Genomic DNA, 21,033 nt, shown 5'->3' with positions numbered 1-21,033 from the left:
GAGAACAGCCCTGGGGTGGGACTAAACACCAGCCTAGTGTGTTATGGTGAGAACAGCCCTGAGGTGGGACTAAACACCAGCCTAGTGTGTTATGGTGAGAACAGCCCTGAGGTGGGACTAAACCCCAGTCTAGTGTGTTATGGTGAGAACAGCCCTGAGGTGGGACTAAACACCAGTCTAGTGTGTTCTGGTGAGAACAGCCCTGAGGTGGGACTAAACACCAGCCTAGTGTGTTCTGGTGAGAACAGCCCTGAGGTGCGACTAAACACCAGCCTAGTGTGTTATGGTGAGAACAGCCCTGGGGTGGGACTAAACACCAGCCTAGTGTGTTATGGTGAGAACAGCCCTGAGGTGGGACTAAACACCAGCCTAGTGTGTTATGGTGAGAACAGCCCTGAGGTGGGACTAAACACCAGCCTAGTGTGTTATGGTGAGAACAACCCTGAGGTGGGACTAAACCTCAGTCTAGTGTGTTATGGTGAGAACAGCCCTGAGGTGGGAATAAACACCAGTCTAGTGTGTTCTGGTGAGAACAGCCCTGAGGTGGGACTAAACCCCAGTCTAGTGTGTTCTGGTGAGAACAGCCCTGAGGTGGGACTAAACACCAGCCTAGTGTGTTCTGGTGAGAACAGCCCTGAGGTGGGACTAAACACCAGCCTAGTGTGTTATGGTGAGAACATCCCTGAGGTGCGACTAAACACCAGCCTAGTGTGTTCTGGTGAGAACAGCCCTGAGGTGGGACTAAACCCCAGTCTAGTGTGTTCTGGTGAGAACAGCCCTGAGGTGGGACTAAACACCAGCCGAGTGTGTTCTGGTGAGAACAGCCCTGAGGTGGGACTAAACACCAGCCTAGTGTGTTCTGGTGAGAACAGCCCTGAGGCACTAACAGACACACACACACACACACACGCACACGCACACGCACACGCACACACACACACACCAATCTACACACACATACGTACTAAACAAACACACACACACACTCTTTTGGAAAGACCAGATACAGGCAGAATTCCTGTCAAACAGGCTGATTTTGCAGCTCCATCATCAGCCATCATTCATCATTAAGAAACCAGCTCAAACCAGAATAGGACAGTGTGTGTGTGTGTGTGTGTGTGTGTGTGTGTGTGTGTGTGTGTGTGTGTGTGTGTGTGTATATTACATTTGTTTTATTTGATGACTTTATTATTTCATTCCAAGTCATCATCTCATCTCTATAGAGCTGCTCCCTACCGTATGCTGTCTGACAAAATCACTATTTTAGTAGTTCTTCAATGTAAATAAGGCATACTTTTATGACTGCTGAATACCATCTATCAATCACTTAGATCATGTATTTTCAGGTTGAGATACCTCGCGAAGCAACAGCTGCTCTCTATATCAGCTCAGATCGCTCATTCTTCTCTCTTCCAGAGCAGGCGTAAAAGAAACACAGACCGGACAAGTAGATACGCAATGGATTATGGTCATTGTAGTTAGTTACCACGTTTTCTGCACTAAACTATGTAGAATCTGGGCTGTTTTAAACTACAACTCCCTACTACATCGCACAATTCAGGCTGGATCTGATTTATCTCTAGAGACACTGTAATGTGCACATTTAGCTCAAAAAATAAATAAAACTAAATTAAATAAAAATAATTGGTCAATTAGTTGTTTAAAAAACAAGAAAAAACAGAAATGAATCACTCAGCACTAGTGTGTGTGTGTGTGTGTGTGTGTGTGTGTGTGTGTGTGTGTGTGTGTGTGTGTGTGTGTGTGTGTGTGTGTGTGTGTGTGTGTGTGTGTGTGTGTGTGTGTGTGTGTGTGTGTGTGTGTGTGTGTGTGCGTCAGTGTTCATGTGTGTTGAAAGAAAAGGGTAGTTCTGGCAGCAATGTATGGAAAAGATTACATGCTTTTGTTCTAGGCCTGCACTAAAACACCAGATTCATTGATGAGCATAATTTGAATTAGTGCTGTGATGGAAATAAAGCTTGCACACCCTGTAGCTGTCCAGGACCTGGGAGGGTGATCACTGGTTTGGTGCTCCTGAGTGGCGCAGCGGTCTAAGACACTGCATCTCAGTGCTAGAGGCGTCACTACAGACACCCTGGTTTGAATCCAGGCTGTATCCCAACCGGCTGTGATTGGGAGTCCTATAGGGCGGTGCGCAATTGGCCCATTGTTGTCCGGGTTTGGCCGGTGTAGACCGTCATTGTGAATAAGAATTTGTTCTTAACTGACTTGCCTAGTTAAATAACGATTACATAAAAATAAAAAAATAATTAAAAGGAGTTTAAAGAGATATATATTCTAATGATGTCATTTCCTGTTTCCTGTTGCAGGCTAAGGGGCGTGCAGTGAGCCGGCTTCTGGAGAGCTTTGCGGCTGATGAAGGATTCCGATTGGACGAGGAGAGCAGCTTCTCTGAGGGGGAGGAGGAAGACATGGAGCATACACCTCACACACACAGAGAACCAGGTGAGAATACACACACACACACACACACACCACAGTCTCACAGGGTCACATACCAGGCTAAATGTTCATATTTTCTCTCTCTCCTTCTTGCTCTCTCTCTCTGCAGCAGTGCTTAACTGTGTGCTGAGCAGGGAGATGCTGGTGGATGGTCTGAAGGTGTTGATATCTAAGGAGGATGAGCTGCTGTATGCTGCCCGACTACACACTCTGGACCTGCCTGACATGTAAGGCACTGACACCTACTGACACCTACTGACACCAACTCATATGGCCTGCTTAATCACAGATAGGCATGTTGATACAAAGGATTGGCTGAATGACTTGTAATACATTTAATACAATCTCCCTCTCCTAGATTCCGTGTAGTGATCGAGGGGGAGAGAGGGAACAGGCCTAGAATCTACTCTCTAGAACAGATATTACAAGAAGCGGTGTTGGACGTGTGGCCACAGACAGAGGCCATCCTGACTGCTGGGACACGTGTGTGTGCCTACTGGAGCGAACGCTCCCGTTGTCTCTACCCTGGAAACGTCCACAGAGGGGTTCCGGGCGAGGAGGAGAAGGGCAGTGTGATGGTGGAGTTTGATGATGGAGACAGAGGAAGGATTTCCCTGCCCAACATACGCCTGCTGCCCAATGGGTACCAGATACACTGTGAGTATACTGCACACACACACCACACCACACCACACCACACACACACACACACACACACACACACACACACACACACACACACACACACACACACACACACACACACACACACACACACACACACACAGAGTATACATTCCTGGAGGGTAAAGACATGGTCTGTCAACATTAGATCCAGACTCTGAGGGATTCATTCTCTGTGTTGAGAGATTCATTCTCTATGTCTGTTTTGCCCTACTTCTCTCTCTCTCACGCTCTCTCATTTTCTCGTGTTCTCTCTCTCTCTCTCTCTCTCTCTCTCTCTCTCTCTCTCTCTCTCTCTCTCTCTCTCTCTCTCTCACTCTCACTCTCACTCTCTCACTTACTCAGGTGCGGAGCCTTCTCCAGCCCTGCTCTCAACTGGACGTTGTGGTCGCAGAAGCTCCACCCAGGACAGTAGAGACAAGCCCACAGAGAGACCAAACAATGAAGAGGCAGAAGGAAGGAGCCAGGAGAGGAGACCAGGTAATGGCTCAGAGCATAAGTTCACCGTATTAGATGGTTTCTCCCTTTTGTTTGAGACTGAGGCCAACAGCACCAGAGCAGCACCAGTGAGATAAGCATATTGTAGATACCACCACCTGAGGGGTTGGAAACGGTTCAGGGAACAGAACCGAAAACCAGAAAATAACCACATCTTTGAAGGACAGAAATGGAACCTGGAACAAAAGTGATCCATACTGTTCTGTAACTGAACCGTTATTTTAAAAGCATGGGAACCGGTTCCAAGCATATTTTCTAGTCCCATAAAAAAACGCATCAAAGCTCCTATGCCAAAGCCCTCACTCAGAAACTTATTCCAGTGTTTGACTGCCTGCCAGCTGAAAATCTTTGCCAGTGTGTGTGTGTTTAGGCTTCCTGCCCCTACCCCTCTGAAGCATATGCTACTGCATATGCTACTAACTTAAGTAAAAATAATTGAAGGTACTACTTAAATTGTTTTTGGGGTATCTGTACTTTACTTTACTATTCACATTTTTTGACAACTACTTTTTTTCACTACATCCTAAAGAAAATTATGTACTTTTTACTTCATACATTTTCCTTGACATGCTTAGCAGGACTGGAAAATTGTCCAATTCCCACAATCATCAAGAGAACATCCCTGGTCATCGCTACTGCCTTTGATCTGGCGGACTCACTAAACACACATGCTTCGTTTGTAAATGATGTCTGCGTGTTGGAGTGTGCCCCTAGTGATCCGTAAATTTAAAAAAACACGACAATTTTGCTGTCTGGTTTGCTTATTAATATGATCAATTTTAAAATATTTTTGCAATTACATTTACTTTTGATACTAAAGTATATTTAAAACCAAATACTTTTAGACTTTTACTCAAGTAGTATTTTACTGGCTTACTTTCACTTTTACTTGAGTCATTTTATACTAAGGTATCTTTATTTTTACTCAAGTATGACAATGGGGTACTTTTTCCACCACTGGCCCCTCCCCCTCTGAAGCAGAGGCTACTGTACTGACATTAAAATCATGATTCAGAAGATAAGAGAGAGATTTTTTATTAGCTAGAAAAGAATGGATGCTAGTTAAGGACACTATAGACCATTTGTTAACTACAAAAAGGTAAGACATGCTTTTAATTCTGGTGCTGCTCTGCACACACATGCTTTTTACCTAACTAGCTCACAGGACATTCAAAGTTTGCTTCATAGAAGCCGCTCCTCCTAGGTATAATTCTGTGGACCTAATTCAGATAATGCATGTCATAACAAGATGCCCAGCGCTTCAAGCCTCCTCTTTTACCCTCACTCACTCTCCCCACATGCAAAATGTCAGTGCATCTTGCGCCATAGGCTACACTTGTCTGTCCATCAGGCATGTGAACAATTAGCTTGCCTGCTCTATCCGCAATGATTGGTGAAGTAATTTAATAACCTAAATGTAAAAAAAACTGTAGATTTCTTAGGTTAAGAAAGGGACAGAAAGGAACAATATAAACCGGTACTTTCTTTTGGTTCAAACCAGTTCAGAACTTTTAATTTTGCTTGTGGGAAAGTGGAACTGAACTAAAAAAATTAAGGCAAACTGCTTCAGAGGCCCGCCTGGCCAACTTACTAGTCAGACCATCTTTAATCATACACTATATATGCAAAAGTATGTGGGCACCCCTTCAAATTAGTGTATTTGGCTATTTCAGCCACACCCGTTGCTGACAAGTGTATAAAATCGAGCACACAGCCATGCAAAAACATTGGCAGTAGAATGGCCTTACTGAAGAGCTCAGTGACTTTCAACGTGGCACCATCATAGGATGCCACCTTTCCAACAAGTCAGTTTGTCAAATTTCTGCCCTGCTAGATCTGCCCCGATCAAGTGTAAGTGTTGTTATTGTGAAGTGGAAACGTCTAGGAGCAACAATGGCTCAGCTGCGAAGTGGTAAGTCACACAAGCTCACAGAACGGGACCACCGAGTGCTGAAGCGCGTAGCGCGTATTAATCGTCTGTCCTCGGTTGCAACACTCACTACCAAGTTCCAAACTGCCTCTGGAAGCAACATCAGCACAATAACTGTTTGCCGGGAGATTAATTTTGGGAGCAACAATGCGCAATGCCAAGCGTCGTCTGGAGCGTTGAAAGCTCGCCACCATTGGACTCTGGAGCAGTGGAAAGCGTTCTCTGGAGTGATTAATCACGCTTCACCATCTGGCAGTCTGACGGACAAATCTGGGTTTGGCGGATGCCAGGATAACGCTACCATAGTGCCAACTCTAAAGTTTGGTGGAGGAGGAATAATGGTCTGGTGCTGTTTTTCATCGTTTGGGCTAGGCCCCTTAGTTCCAGTGAAGGGAAATCTTAACGCTACATCATACAATGACATTCTAGATGATTCTGTGCTGCCAACTTTGTGGCAACAGTTTGGGGAAGGCCCTTTCCTGTTTCAGCATGACAACGCCCCCGTGCACAAAGCGAGGTCCATACAGAAATGGTTTGTTGAGATCGGGGTGGAAGAAATTTACTTCCCTGCACAGAGCCCTGACCTCAACTCCATCGAATACCTTTGGGATTAATTGGAACACCGACTGCGAGCCGGGCCTAATCGCCCAACATCAGTGCCCAACCTCACTAATGCTCTTGTGGCTGAATGGAAGCAAGTCCCCGCAGCAATGTTCCAACATCTAGTGGGAAGCCTTCCCAGAAGAGTGGAGGCTGTTATATCAGCCAAGGGGGGACCAACTCCATATTAATGCCTATGGACTGAGATGTTCAACGAGCAGGTGTCCACATACTTCTGGTCATGTAGTGTATATAACACACATATAGAATATGATTTTATCACACAACTTCTTCCCTCTCTATGGAATCTCTGTCCACCTGCCTAACGTCATCACTGTTCCAACTGTCACTGATCTGAATGCCCTCCAGTCAAACAGCATTCCCACAACTCAACACAGACTAAATGTGACAAGGTGTCTCCAGTTACAAATTAAGGGCTGTAATTTATAGTTACAAATCATTTGTTCTCTTTGACTTGGTTTAAAGGAAGGTTAGGTACATACATCTTGTTTATAAATCTCTCTTCTTCTTTCTTTCCCTTTATTTCTTTCTGTCTCTCTATCTCCCTTTTTCTCTCTCTTTATTCTGTTTATTCTTCCAGTTGGACGACCAAAGAAGGTCAAGCCAGAGGCCAATAGTTCAGCCACGACATCGTCAGAGAGAGTAACCGGGGGCAACACTTCCTCGATAAGCTGGCCAGCGAAGAGACTTCCAGCGGACTTCTTCCTGTTTAACGGGACGTCCCGTAAAACCCACCGAGTGGGTCGCCAGCGAGACCTGGGGGTGTTCCACCGCCCAGCCACACACCCCCTCACCCCTCCCACACCCCTCAAGGGCATCTTTAGTTCCCCCTTTGAGGTTGACTCTTTCAGTAGCATCGCCAACAGTTACGCTGGAGCCTTCAGAAGCGGAACCCACCGGCCTGTTACCTCGGTAACGCCCCTGGTGCTAAGTGACTCTGTCGCCATGACAACGGCACCCTCCAACAGGAAGTCGAGTGACAGGTACAGAAAACAGTTCCTGGTGAAGCTGGACCACGAGGGCGTGACCTCGCCCAAAACAAAGAATGGGAAAGCTCTGCTGCGTTTGGGGGGCGGCAGGGGGCACAAGGGTCCATCTGCAGGGGCGGAGGGGGCACCTCTCAGGTACATCCACCCTGCCCTGGTGGTGAAGGAGGGGGCACCTCTCAGGTATATCCACCCTGCCCTGGTGGTGAAAGACAGAAATAAAGGAGAAAGAAGAAGAGAGAGTGGAATGTCCAAGTCTGAGCTGCTCCTGAAGGGGGCACCAGCCCTCAGAAAGGGGCTCCCCTCGTCTGGTTTAGCGGGTCTGGGGGGAGAGTTTGGTACTCTGGACTGCCCCAGTGACTGCCCTAGCTCTTACTCTGAGCTGGATGAAGATGATGATGATGATGATGATGGAGATGAAGACGTAGCTCGGAGGAGAGCAGCAGCTGCGGGCGCAGGACGTTTCCTCTCACGTCTCTCTGTTTGCTCCTCGTCCTCTTCCTCTTCCTCCTCTTCTGGCTCCCTCTCTTCTTCCTCCCTCTGTTCTTCCGACTCCTCCTACTCCTCTGACGAAGAAGAATCTTCATCCCTCCTTCTCCGCCGAGCGCTGCTCCAGCAGCAGAAACACAAACACAAACAGAGCTTGACGTCTAACACCTTAACCCCTGACCCCACCACAAAGCCCAACCCAAGCCCCACCTCGGCAACACCACACTCCTACGTTGCAAAGGCAGCCATGTCCGTCACCGGGGAGTCAAAGGTGAGAGGAAGTGATAGAGGAGAGGACAGGAAGGAGTACACATCAAAGGGGAGGACCAATAGTAGCAGCAGCGCATCCAAAAGCCAAACCAAGAGGAGAGGTGGACCTGCCTCCAACACACACACTCTGTCTCTCAACACACACACTCCGACCCCCAACACACACAACCCGGCCTGCCAGCCCAAACCTCCCAAGGACCACCCAGCAGAAAAGAGGCAGAGGATGTTGTCACCGATCCCCCATCCTAATATGTCCGCCCTCCTGCCGGGTCGCCAGCTGTGGAAGTGGTCTGGAAATCCCACACAGGTCAGAGGACACATGTGGGAGCCTTAATGGTGAACACAATCTGAAGCAGACTTATTGACTTATTTACTGAGGTCTTACTGAATTGACTTATTGAGTAAGGTCTTACCTGTCCTTACCTGAACTCCCTCCTAACTCCCCCCCTCTCTCTCACCCTACAGAGGCGTGGTCTGAAGGGTAAGGCCCGTAAGTTGTTCTACAAGGCGATTGTGCGTGGTGGTGAGACGGTGCATGTGGGGGACTGTGCTGTGTTCCTGTCCCCCGGTCGGCCCCAGCTGCCCTACGTGGGGCGGGTGGAGAGCCTCTGGGAGTCCTGGTCCTCCAGCATGGTGGTCAGGGTCAAGTGGTTCTACCATCCCGAGGAGACGAGCCTGGGGAAGAGGCACCATGACGGAAAGGTATGATGGATTATCATTCAACAACATGATTAACTTTTTGATCAAATGTATCAACTTTTTGATCAAATTTATCAAGGGTTGATCAAGAATTGATCTACTTAAATAATTTTTGGGTAATTAATGAATAGGCTGTTCATTTATCTTTCAGTCTTCTATTTACCTCTGTGTTTAACATCTGTCTCCTTCTTCCCTCCGCTACCCAGCATGCTTTGTACCAGTCGAGCCATGAGGATGAGAACGATGTCCAGACCATCTCCCACCGCTGCCAGGTGCTCAGTCGCACCGATTACGAGCACCTGATTTGCCGACGAAAGCCAGGGGGTGGGGCCCAGGATCTGTTTTACCTGGCAGGGACCTACGAGCCAACCACAGGCCAGCTGGTTAGCGCCGAGGGCGTGGCCATCGTCCCCTAGCAACAACTATGGAGTGTAAACAAAACAAAGCCTTAAAGATGGGAGCCTCATCTCTCCTGGATGAATCCAGCTACTGGTGCTGGTGTCAGTGAAGCATGGTTCTGTCCAAATCTAGAAGAGTTTGGAAACGAGGACCTTCCTTGGTTCTACTTCCTGCTGGTTCTGGATCTTGGTTCTGGGTCCTAACTGGGTGTGGACGATCCCAAACGCAGAAGGGATAACAGCACTTTGGACCGCAGCACTGAAGTCATCTGATCTAATGTGATCTGAAGAGGGACTACAGTACTCTACTGACCTTCTGAAACAGACAGACAGTGTCTTCGCTACGTCTTGTCTCCAAGAGTTGTTTTACTGTCTGTCATAGAGTCAAAAACTGTCATAGACTGACTCTCAGGGAGTTTGTCAGACTGTCATAGACTGACTCTCAGGCAGTTTGTCAGACTGTCATAGACTTACTCTCAGGCAGTTTGTCAGAGAGACTCCTGTGACTCTTACTAGGTTGTTGCTGTAAGTGAGAATGTGATGTGTTCACTTCTCAGTCTAGAGACCTGGTTAAATAAGGGTTATATAGAAGACATAAAATTGAGACTGGGAAAGAATGGGAAAGAATGGGAAAGAATGGGAAAGAATGTGAGAGAATGTGAGAGAATGTGAGAGAATGTGAGAGAATGTGAGAGAATGTGAGAGAGAGAGAGAGAGAGAGAGAGAGAGAGAGAGAGAGAGAGAGAGAGAGAGAGAGAGAGAGAGAGAGAGAGAGAGAGAGAGAGAGAGAGAGAGAGAGAGAGAGAGAGAGAGAGAGAGAGAGAGAGAGAGAGAGAGAGAGAGAGAGAGAGAGAGAGAGAGAGAGAGAGAGAGAGAGAGAGAGAGAGAGAGAGAGAGAGAGAGAGTGTGTACACACACTGGCGGCTACACTGCTCTGATGATAAATGAATGAGGGCAGGATTGAGAAATCCCAAAAGGACCAAAAACACTGTAGTTCTGAAGTGTGTGTGTGAGAGAGAGTATGTGCTGAGTGGTTGTAATGGATGCATTTGGTACTTGAACAGCTGAGAGTAAATAGTGCTTTAGTGCGTTTGCGTGTGTGTGTTTGCGTGTGTGTGTGTGTGCGTGCGTGCGTGCGTTGGTCTCTAGTCTAGACCTCACCATGGAAACCCTAGTCTTTAACACTCAAAAAGTAAACCTACTAAACCTAAATCTATGAATATTCACATATCAATGGATTTACTAACCGCTTCTTCTCTAGACAGAAAACAAGACAAAAAGGAATGATTATTTCTACAGTCAAGCCATACACTTCAATACCTCTCATATCCTCCTATTCAGGTACAGCTGAATAATTTGTCTATTTCTGTGTGTTGTACAGTATTATGTATAAAGACTTTAATATTCAACTGGACATAGTATACATATATAATATACATGAAGAGAGAACTATATTCCTCTTTGTTGCTCTTTACGTTGTTATTTTTTCAATGACTGTTGAATAGTTATTTTGGCTTAGGGGGAGGAGCTTTTAGACTTCTTCTCTTCCTGCACTGAGTACGTTGTGGAGATGGGATGGGGTCCATGAGGGGTAAAGCTGTAAATATGCGACAGGTGATGGGTTCAAGTCCCATTTTGGTGGTTAGGGTGGATTTAGTGACGGGGGATGTTTTTATAAGAAAAGTGGAAAATGATTTTTTTGTTCACATCATCATTGGTCTGGTTTTGTATATTGTTCTTCTAGGTTTATTGTCTATTATAATGTTGCTTATTCTCCTGTGGGGGTTTCAAATCTAGATTTCTTTGTTTTTAGAAATACTGGAAAGAGTTTTTTCTATTCGGTGATCCTTAAAGGTCCAGACTAGAGAGTTCTAGATGTTCTATATCTATATATTCCTAGAGGAAATCTATGTAGCTATTTATCTGGCCTAAAAAAAAATACTAAACCAAAGCGCATCTATGTTTCGTTTCATCACATTAGAATGCAATATGAAGAAATATAAAAATATTCAATAAAATCTGAATTCGGGGATCCCTGCAATCGTATTCAAGTAGTACACCTGGGTTCCCCTCTTACCTGTTGGCATAGGACATGGCTTAACATTCACCACAATGTTGCCATGGGAACACAGCAACTTTATCTTCCTGCACGTAGCTTGGCTGTTGCACTTGAAGGCTCCATGACAACCATATGACATCGCATGACTGTGAAGGACAATCAGAGCCAATCAAAAGAGGGGAATGTCTAAAAAAAATGATTAAGGATCCAATCAAAATTGTGCTTAATCTTGTCACTTTTCTTCCTGCTTTGCCAAAAATGTGTCTTTTTGTTTTTATTTTTATTTCACCTTCCACCCTTTCCTGCCAGTTATACATGCCTGGGATTATTGTGTTTCAGTGTTGGGGTTTTCACAAGGAGAACATTAATGTATTTTCAAATGAGACATACACGAACTGACTTTTTTAAACAACATTGTTGCTGTAACACTATGACGCAAAAGCTTAAAATAAATCTAATGTGAACATCCATGTTATATTACTTTTTGTAGGTCTTTAAACAATATTTTAAAAGCTGTATTTTCTTAAAGAAACACTGGATTCAGTTCTAAGCATCACATTGGGTGAAGTGACATCATCTTTGCGCAACCTGTTTTGAGACCAACTGGAAACGACTTACTTTGTAGGGTTGATATATACACTGCTCAAAAAAATAAAGGGAACACTTAAACAACACAATGTAACTCCAAGTCAATCACACTTCTGTGAAATCAAACTGTCCACTTAGGAAGCAACACTGATTGACAATAAATTTCACATGCTGTTGTGCAAATGGAATAGACAAAAGGTGGAAATTATAGGCAATTAGCAAGACACCCCCAATAAAGGAGTGATTCTGCAGGTGGTGACCACAGACCACTTCTCAGTTCCTATGCTTCCTGGCTGATGTTTTGGTCACTTTTGAATGCTGGCGGTGCTCTCACTCTAGTGGTAGCATGAGACGGAGTCTACAACCCACACAAGTGGCTCAGGTAGTGCAGCTCATCCAGGATGGCACATCAATGCGAGCTGTGGCAAGAAGGTTTGCTGTGTCTGTCAGCGTAGTGTCCAGAGCATGGAGGCGCTACCAGGAGACAGGCCAGTAGTGTGTGATTGACTTGGAGTTACATTGTGTTGTTTAAGTGTTCCCTTTATTTTTTTGAGCAGTGTAGTTTGTGACAATTGTCTCAGTTATTGTTGGAAATATGACTAAAATATTTCCCCTGTGTAAAAAACAAAATTATTTATCTGAATTTGATTGCCTTTCTGTTGCATTTCATTAATTAAAAAATGATCAAAATGATCAAATCTATGTTTTTCTTGTCTTTCTTTAGTGGATTAGAAGTAGGTCTACCTGGATTAGAAGTAGGTCTACCTGGATTAGAAGTAGGTCTACCTGGGTTTAGTTTAAAAGGTAGAAATCATTCCCAATCCACTGTCGGATGCAGAAATAAGGAAACAGAGAGAGAAAAAAATGGGTAAAAGCGAACTGAAACTTTCTACCATGGTTGAATGAAACAGGGAGCTAGAGATATGTTGTGTATGTGTGACACCTATACCATCTCCTGTCTAGTATAGAGTTTCTGGGACAAAGTGTATAGATTTGAGAATTGTATTTGATACTTCCTGTGATACATTCATACCTTTTATTACATTATTAAAACGACGTGGATTACTGCCCTAACCTGCCTAAAGCCTCATATTACTGTAGTCGGCTCATGGCAACATACACAGCCGAGTAGAGAATCTCAGCACTGATCTAGGGTTAGCTTTATGTTTCCCTCTGTAATGTATTAGGTCAGAATTTGGGTATTGTAAGCTAATTCTAGATCTGTGCATAAAGGTGACTTTTACTGCATACACAGAGCTCAAATTAAAAATGGCTGCTGTGCTGTCTCCCCTATGGTGAGTTTTTGACTGGTCAAAATTGGAAAAGCTGAATAATCCCTTTCCTGAGTGACTGTCCTAATGATCCTTGTCGGTAGGCATAGTTCCCTGTGTGTATGGCACATTGTCCTGTGGTGTGTTTGTTTGTCTTCTTCTGTTGTCAGAGCTGGATGCTGGGATGTTTACTTCATTATGGCAGAGACACAGAGATATGAAGCTGTGTGGCTGCCAGTCTGAACACACGCACCCACACAAACTTTCTCACTCTCTCACTTACTCACTCACTCACTCACTCACCCACACACACCCTCGCACTCACTCACTCACTCACGCACGCACGCACGCACGCACGCACACACACACACACACACACACTGTCTCTCTCTCTCCTACTCTCACACACACACAAAGAGAACACACACGCAAAGAGAACACACACACTGCTTACTTTTCATATCTCCTACTGCACCCCCCCTCCCTCTCTCACCCTCTCAACCATGCAACGCCTTGAAAACACACACAAACTGTCTTTGACTGTTCATCTTTCCCCGTTTGCATTGGGCTTATCTTGTTGACAATGTTCAACTACTTTACCCAGCATGCTGAGGAAGAAAGCGAGTCCAGGGGCGGAGCTAGAAATAACCTTAGGTTTAATGGGAGAAGGGCTTTCAGATGCAACAAGAGAAAGCATAGTATTCAAAACTTGTACTCCAAGGACATCCATCATCGACTGATCAATTGCTGACAGACAACCTGCCACCATGTGTGTGTGTGTGTGTGTGTGTGTGCGTGCGTGCGTGTGCGTAGATTTGTGCGCATGTGTGTCATTCAAGAGAAAGGAGAAAGGAGGAGTAAAAGCGAGAAAGGAAAGTGGAGAGGAAGCATTTGGGAGGAAGGGAAAGGGGGATTCCAGAAGGAAACATTTACATATAGCCTGCGTCAGTGGGGTGAATAAATGGTTGTCAGCTGCACCAAGATGCTCTACACTGTGAACCAGATTAAATTATGTGTGTGTGTGTGTGTTAGTGCTTGTGTGTGCATCAGTGCATTCTGTTTGTGTGTGTGTGGTGGAGATATTTTGGGGTCATGGGTTGGGAGAGAGTGGAAGGTGATCACCACTATTCCCGACTCACGTCATCCATCGTCCACTTGATATCCTGTGTGACATGGCTGTTTATGGTGTGTGTGGTTGTGTGTTCACGTGCGTCTGTGCGTGTAGCTGGCAGTAGTTACATAACGTAACAGGTGGAGCTGGGAGTTGGGACCTTTCTGGTCCCTCCACACCAACAGTGTGGTGAAGAAGGCACAACAGTGCCTCTTCAACCTCAGAAGGCTGAATAAATTTGGCTTGGCCCCTAAGACCCTCACAAACATCTACAGATGCACCATTGAGAGCATCCTGTCGGGCTATATTACCGCCTGGTACAGTACCTGCACTGCCCATAACTGTACACACCTTTTCTATTAATGGAGGGCCCTAATTCAGATTTAGGAACTGTACGCCTTTCCTATGCACATCTTCCCTACGCACTTCTCAGTAGTTGGTATTCAGACTTACGTTATGGAGGTGTGTAACGGGCTTTGCAGTCGTGGAAAGAAAGCCATGTAAATACGTGTATATTCACTGTAACGCTCGTCGTTGGAATGAGAAGAGGAGGACCAATGCGCAGCGTGGTAAGTGTCCATCTTGATAATTTATTAACATAAACACAAAACAAAATAACGAGAAACGAAACAGTCCTGAACGGTGAATACAAAAAAACACTGAACAGAAAATAATCACCCACAAAACACAATGAAAAACAGGCTACCTTAATATGGCTCCCAATCAGAGACAACGACTGACACCTGCCTCTGATTGAGAACCATACTAGGCCAAACACATAACAACAGACAACCTAGACATACAACATAGAATGCCCACCCACATCACACCCTGACCAAACAAAACATAGAAACATACAAAGCAATCTATGGTCAGGGCGTGACAGTACCCCCCCCCCCCCCCCCCCCCCCAGGGTCTGGGTGGGCATCTGTTCACGGCGGCGACTCTGGCACAGGACGTGGACCCCACTCCACCATAGTCTTAGCCCACTTAAGTGGCGTCTTTGGAGCGGCGACCCTCGCCGCCGACCTTGGACTGGGGACCCTAATAAAGGGCACCACTGGACTGAGGGGCGCCTCTGGACTGAGGGGCGCCTCTGGACTGAGGGGCAGCTCCGGACTGAGGGGCAGCTCCGGACTGAGGGGCAGCTCCGGACTGAGGGGCAGCTCCGGACTGAGGGGCAGCTCCGGACTGGAGGGAGACTCTGGCAGCTGCTGACTGACGGGCGGCTCAGGCGGCTCCTGACTGACGGGCGGCTCAGGCGGCTCCTGACTGACGGGCGGCTCAGGCGGCTCCTGACTGACAGGCGGCTCAGGCGGCTCAGGACAGACGGACGGCTCATGCGGCTCAGGACAGACGGGCGGCTCAGGCGGCTCTGGACAGGAGGGCGGCTCAGGCGGCGCTGGACAGGAGGGAGACTCTGACAGCGCTAGACAGATGGGAGCACCTGGAGGAAGGAGACGGAGAGACAGCCTGGTGCGTGGGGCTGCCACCGGAGGCCTGGTACGTGGAGGAGGCACCGGATAGACCGGACCGTGGAGGCGTACTGAAGGTCTCGAGCACCGAGCCTGCACAACCCTCCCTGGCTGGATACTCCCCGTAGCCCGGCCAGTGCGGCGAGGTGGAATAGACCGCACTGGGCTGTGCTGGCGACCCGGGGACACCGTGCATAGGGCTGGTGCCCTATACCCCGGGCCGAGAGACGCACTGGAGACCAGATGCGCTGAGCCGGCTTCATAGCACCTGGCTCGATGCCCACTCTAGCCCGGCCGATACGAGGCGCTGCTATATAACGCCCTGGGCTATGCCTGCGCACCGGGGACACCGTGCGCCTCACGGCATAACACGGTGCCTTCCCGGTCCACTTCTCTCCACGGGGAGTTGGCTCAGGTCCCCTACCTGATTTAGCCCCCCCCCCCAATACATTTTTGGGGCTGCCTCTCGGGCTTCCAGCCGCGCTGCCTTGCAGCCTCCTCATAACGCCGCCTCTCGGCTTTCGCTGCCTCCAGCTCTGCCTTGGGGCGGCGATATTCTCCCGGCTGTACCCAGGAACCCTTGCCATCCAAGATCTCCTCCCAAGTCCAGGAGTCTTGAACCCGCTGCTCCTGGGTACCACGCTGCTTGGTCCGGTTGTGGTAGGTGATTCTGTAACGCTCGTCGTTGGAATGAGAAGAGGAGGACCAATGCGCAGCGTGGTAAGTGTCCATCTTGATAATTTATTAACATGAACACAAAACAAAATAACGAGAAATGAAACGAAACAGTCCTGAACGGTGAATACAAAAAAACACTGAACAGAAAATAATCACCCACAAAACACAATGAAAAACAGGCTACCTTAATATGGCTCCCAATCAGAGACAACGACTGACACCTGCCTCTGATTGAGAACCATACTAGGCCAAACACATAGAAACAGACAACCTAGACATACAACATAGAATGCCCACCCACATCACACCCTGACCAAACAAAACATAGAAACATACAAAGCAATCTATGGTCAGGGCGTGACATTCACCTCCTTTTCAACACCAATTGGTAGATTTAAATATACTATAATCTTGTAGATTATTTAGGGTTTGGAAATTATTTTTGAATAATAAAATAAATGGTTTGGAGAGCCTTTATGCAATAAATTAATTGGTGAATCAAAATACAGTGGTTTGATTAATCCTGAAAGTTGCCATATTCAATTGTTCATCCATAGAATATTGGAAGGTGAGAAAAGTGTACAATAGGGGTTGAATGGTAGTCCTATAAATCTACCCTAATAATCCTCACTAATCATGGAATTGTAATGACAGTCATCATGAACTGGGCGCCAGGCTCCAGGTTTAACCTGCTAAGTATGGTCTGCATTCCATAATGATTGAAATAGGCTACATGTCCCAAATAATTACACAACTTGTAATACATGAGCCTAATATAATCCACTACTGCTAGCGACCCTCAGGAACAACCACATCAACGTGAAGGAGGAAAGTAAGGTAAACTAACAATGTAATTGAATGAAACTAAGCACAACAAAGTGACAGACCGGTAGGTATAACTGACAGTGGGTATAACTGATGGTGGTATAACTGACGGTGGGTATAAATGACAGTGGGTATAACTGATGGTGGTATAACTGACGGTGGGTATAACTGATGGTGGGTATAACTGACAGTGGGTATAACTGATGATGGTATAACTGACAGCGGGTATAACTGATGGTGGTATAAATGACAGTGGGTATAACTGATGGTGGTATACATGACAGTGGGTATAACTGATGGTGGTATAACTGACAGTGGTTATAACTGATTGTGGTATAACTAACAGTGGGTATAACTGATGGTGGGTATAACTGACAGCGGGTATAACTGATGGTGGTATAAATGACAGTGGGTATAACTGATGGTGGTATACATGACAGTGGGTATAACTGATGGTGGTATAACTGACAGTGGGTATAACTGATGGTGGTATAACTGACAGCGGGTATAACTGATGGTGGTATAAATGACAGTGGGTATAACTGATGGTGGTATACATGACAGTGGGTATAACTGATGGTGGTATAACTACCAGTGGGTATAACTGATGGTGGTATAAATGACAGTGGGTATAACTGATGGTGGTATAAATGACAGTGGGTATAACTGATGGTGGTATAAATGACAGTGGGTATAACTGATGGTGGTATAAATGAGAGTGGGTATAACTGATGGTGGTGTAAATGACAGTGGGTATAACTGATGGTGCGTATAACTGACAGTGGGTATAACTGATGGTGGTATAAATGACAGTGGGTATAACTGATGGTGGTAGACATGACAGTGGGTATAACTGATGGTGGTATAACTGACAGTGGGTATAACTGATGGTGGTATAACTGACAGGGTGGGGTATAACTGATGGTGGTATAAATGCAGTGGGTATAACTGATGTGGTGATTACATGACAGTGGGTAATCTGATGGTGGTATAAATGACTGTGGTAACTGATGGTGGTATAACTGACAGTGGGTATAACTGATGGTGGTGTAAATGACAGTGGGTATAACTGATGGTGGTATAACTGACAGTGGTTATAACTGATTGTGGTATAACTGACAGTGGGTATAACTGATGGTGGGTAAAACTGACAGCGGGTATAACTGATGGTGGTATAAATGACAGTGGGTATAACTGATGGTGGTGTAAATGACAGTGGGTATAACTGATGGTGGTGTAAATGACAGTGGGTATAACTGATGGTGGTATAACTGACAGTGGTTATAACTGATTGTGGTATAACTGACAGTGGGTATAACTGATGGTGGGTATAACTGACAGCGGCTATAACTGATGGTGGTATAAATGACAGTGGGTATAACTGATGGTGGTATACATGACAGTGGGTATAACTGATGGTGGTATAACTGACAGCGGGTATAACTGATGGTGGTATAAATGACAGTGGGTATAACTGATGTGGTATACATGACAGTGGTATAACTGATGGTGGTATAACTACCAGTGGTAAACTGATGGTGGTATAAATGACAGTGGTATAACTGATGGTGGTATAAACTGACAGTGGGTATAACTGGGTGGTATAACGGACGAGGGTATAACTGATGGTGTGTAAATGACAGTGGGTATAACTGATGGTGGTATACATGACAGTGGGTATAACTGATGGTGGTATAACTACCAGTGGGTATAACTGATGGTGGTATAATGACAGTGGTATAACACTGGTGGTATAACTGACGAGGGTATAAGACTGTGGTGTATAAATCATAGTGGGTATAACTGATGGTGGTATACATGACAGTGGGTATAACTGATGGTGGTATAACTGACAGTGGGTATAACTGATGGTGGTATACATGACAGTGGGACTAACTGATGGTGGTATTACTGACAGTGGGTATAACTGATGGTGGTATAACTGATGGTGGTATAAATGAGAGTGGGTATAACTGATGGTGGTGTAAATGACAGTGGGTATAACTGATGGTGCGTATAACTGACAGCGGGTATAACTGATGGTGGTATAAATGACAGTGGGTATAACTGATGGTGGTATAACTGAGTGGTATAACTGATGTGGTATAACTGATGGGTATACTGATGGTATACTGACAGCGGGTATAATGATGGTGTAAAAGACAGTGGGTATAACTGATGTGTTTATAAATGGCAGTGGGTAAACTGATGGTGGTGTAAATGACAGTGGGTATAACTGATGGTGAGTATAACTGACAGCGGGTATAACTGATGGTGGTATAAATGACAGTGGGTATAACTGATGGTGGTATACATGACAGTGGGTATAACTGATGGTGGTATAACTGACAGTGGTATAAACTGAGTGTGGTATAACTGACAGCGGGTAAACTGATGGTGGTATAAATGACAGTGGGTAAACTGTGGTGGTATACATGACGTGGGTATAACTGATGGTGGTATAAATGACAGTGGTATAACTGATGGTGGTATACATGACAGTGGGTATAACTGATGGTGGTATAAATGACAGTGGATATAACTGATGGTGGTATAAATGACAGTGGGTATAACTGGTGGTGGTATAAATGACAGTGGGTATAACTGATGGTGGTGTAAATGACAGTGGTTATAACTGATTGTGGTATAACTGACAGTGGGTATAACTGATGGTGGTATAACTGACAGTGGGTATAACTGATGGTGCTATAACTGACAGCGGGTATAAACTGATGGTGGTGTAAATGACATGGGATAACTGAATGGTGCGTAACGACAGTGGGTATAACTGATGGTGGTATAAATGACATGGGTATAACTGATGGTGGTAGACATGACAGTGGGTATAACTGATGGTGGTATAACTGACAGCGGGTATAACTGATGGTGGTATAACTGACAGTGGATATAACTGATGGTGGTATAACTGACAGTGGATATAACTGAAGGTTGGTATAAATGACAGTGGGTATAACTGATGGTGGTATAAATGACAGTGGGTATAACTGATGGTGGTATAAATGACAGTGGGTATAACTGATGGTGGTATAAATGACAGTGGGTATAACTGATGGTGGTATAAATGTCAGTGGGTATAACTGATGGTGGTATAACTGATGGTGGTATACATGACAGTGGGTATAACTGATGGTGGTATAACTGACAGCGGGTATAACTGATGGTGGTATAACTGACAGTGGATATAACTGATGGTGGTAACTGACAGTGGATATAACTGATGGTGGTATAAATGACAGTGGGTATAACTGATGGTGGTATAAATGACAGTGGGTATAACTGATGGTGGTATAAATGACAGTGGGTATAACTGATGGTGGTATGAATGACAGTGGGTATAACTGATGGTGGTATAACTGACAGTGGGTATAACTGATGGTGGTATAACTGACAGCGAGTATAACTGATGGTGGTATAAATGGCAGTGGGTATAACTGATGGTGGTATACATGACAGTGGGTATAACTGATGGTGGTATAACTGACATGGGGTATAACTGACTGGTGGTATAACTGACAGTGGTATAAACTGATGGTGTATAAATGACAGGTGGGTATAAACTGATGGTGGTATACTGACAGTGGGTATAACTGAGTGGTATAACTGAAAGTGGGTATAACTGATGGTGGTATAACTGACAGTGGGTATAACTGATGGTGTTTAACTGACATGGATATAACTGATGGTGGTATAAATGCAGTGGTATAACGATGGTGATAAATGGCAGTGGGTATAACTGATGGTGGTATAAATGACAGTGGGTATAACTGACAGTGGGTATAACTGATGATGGTATAACTGACAGTGGGTATAACAGACGATGGTTTAACTGGCAGTGGGTATAACTGATGGTGGGTATAACTGACAGTGGGTATAACTGACGATGGTTTAACTAACGGTGGGTATAACTAATGGTGGTATAACTGACGGTGGGTATAACTGATGGTGGTATAACTGACAGTGGGTATAACTG

General features: G+C 45.5%; 1 protein-coding gene across 1 annotated transcript; it reads left to right on the top strand.

The window, feature by feature from the left end:
* Positions 1 to 2,327: 2,327 nt before the first annotated feature.
* Positions 2,328 to 9,716, top strand: LOC120038769 (BAH and coiled-coil domain-containing protein 1-like; the record flags this gene model as incomplete). The annotated part of the gene is made up of 7 exons (XM_038984413.1): positions 2,328 to 2,463; positions 2,570 to 2,687; positions 2,819 to 3,117; positions 3,490 to 3,624; positions 6,774 to 8,245; positions 8,404 to 8,640; positions 8,844 to 9,716. Coding segments are annotated over 7 exons (2,607 nt in total), but the record flags the coding sequence as incomplete, so codon positions are not given.
* Positions 9,717 to 21,033: the final 11,317 nt, after the last annotated feature.

The sequence above is a fragment of the Salvelinus namaycush genome, unplaced genomic scaffold (assembly GCF_016432855.1).
Source record: "Salvelinus namaycush isolate Seneca unplaced genomic scaffold, SaNama_1.0 Scaffold2383, whole genome shotgun sequence".
Classification (NCBI taxonomy): domain Eukaryota; kingdom Metazoa; phylum Chordata; class Actinopteri; order Salmoniformes; family Salmonidae; genus Salvelinus; species Salvelinus namaycush.
This window is presented reverse-complemented; position numbering and strand designations above follow the sequence as displayed.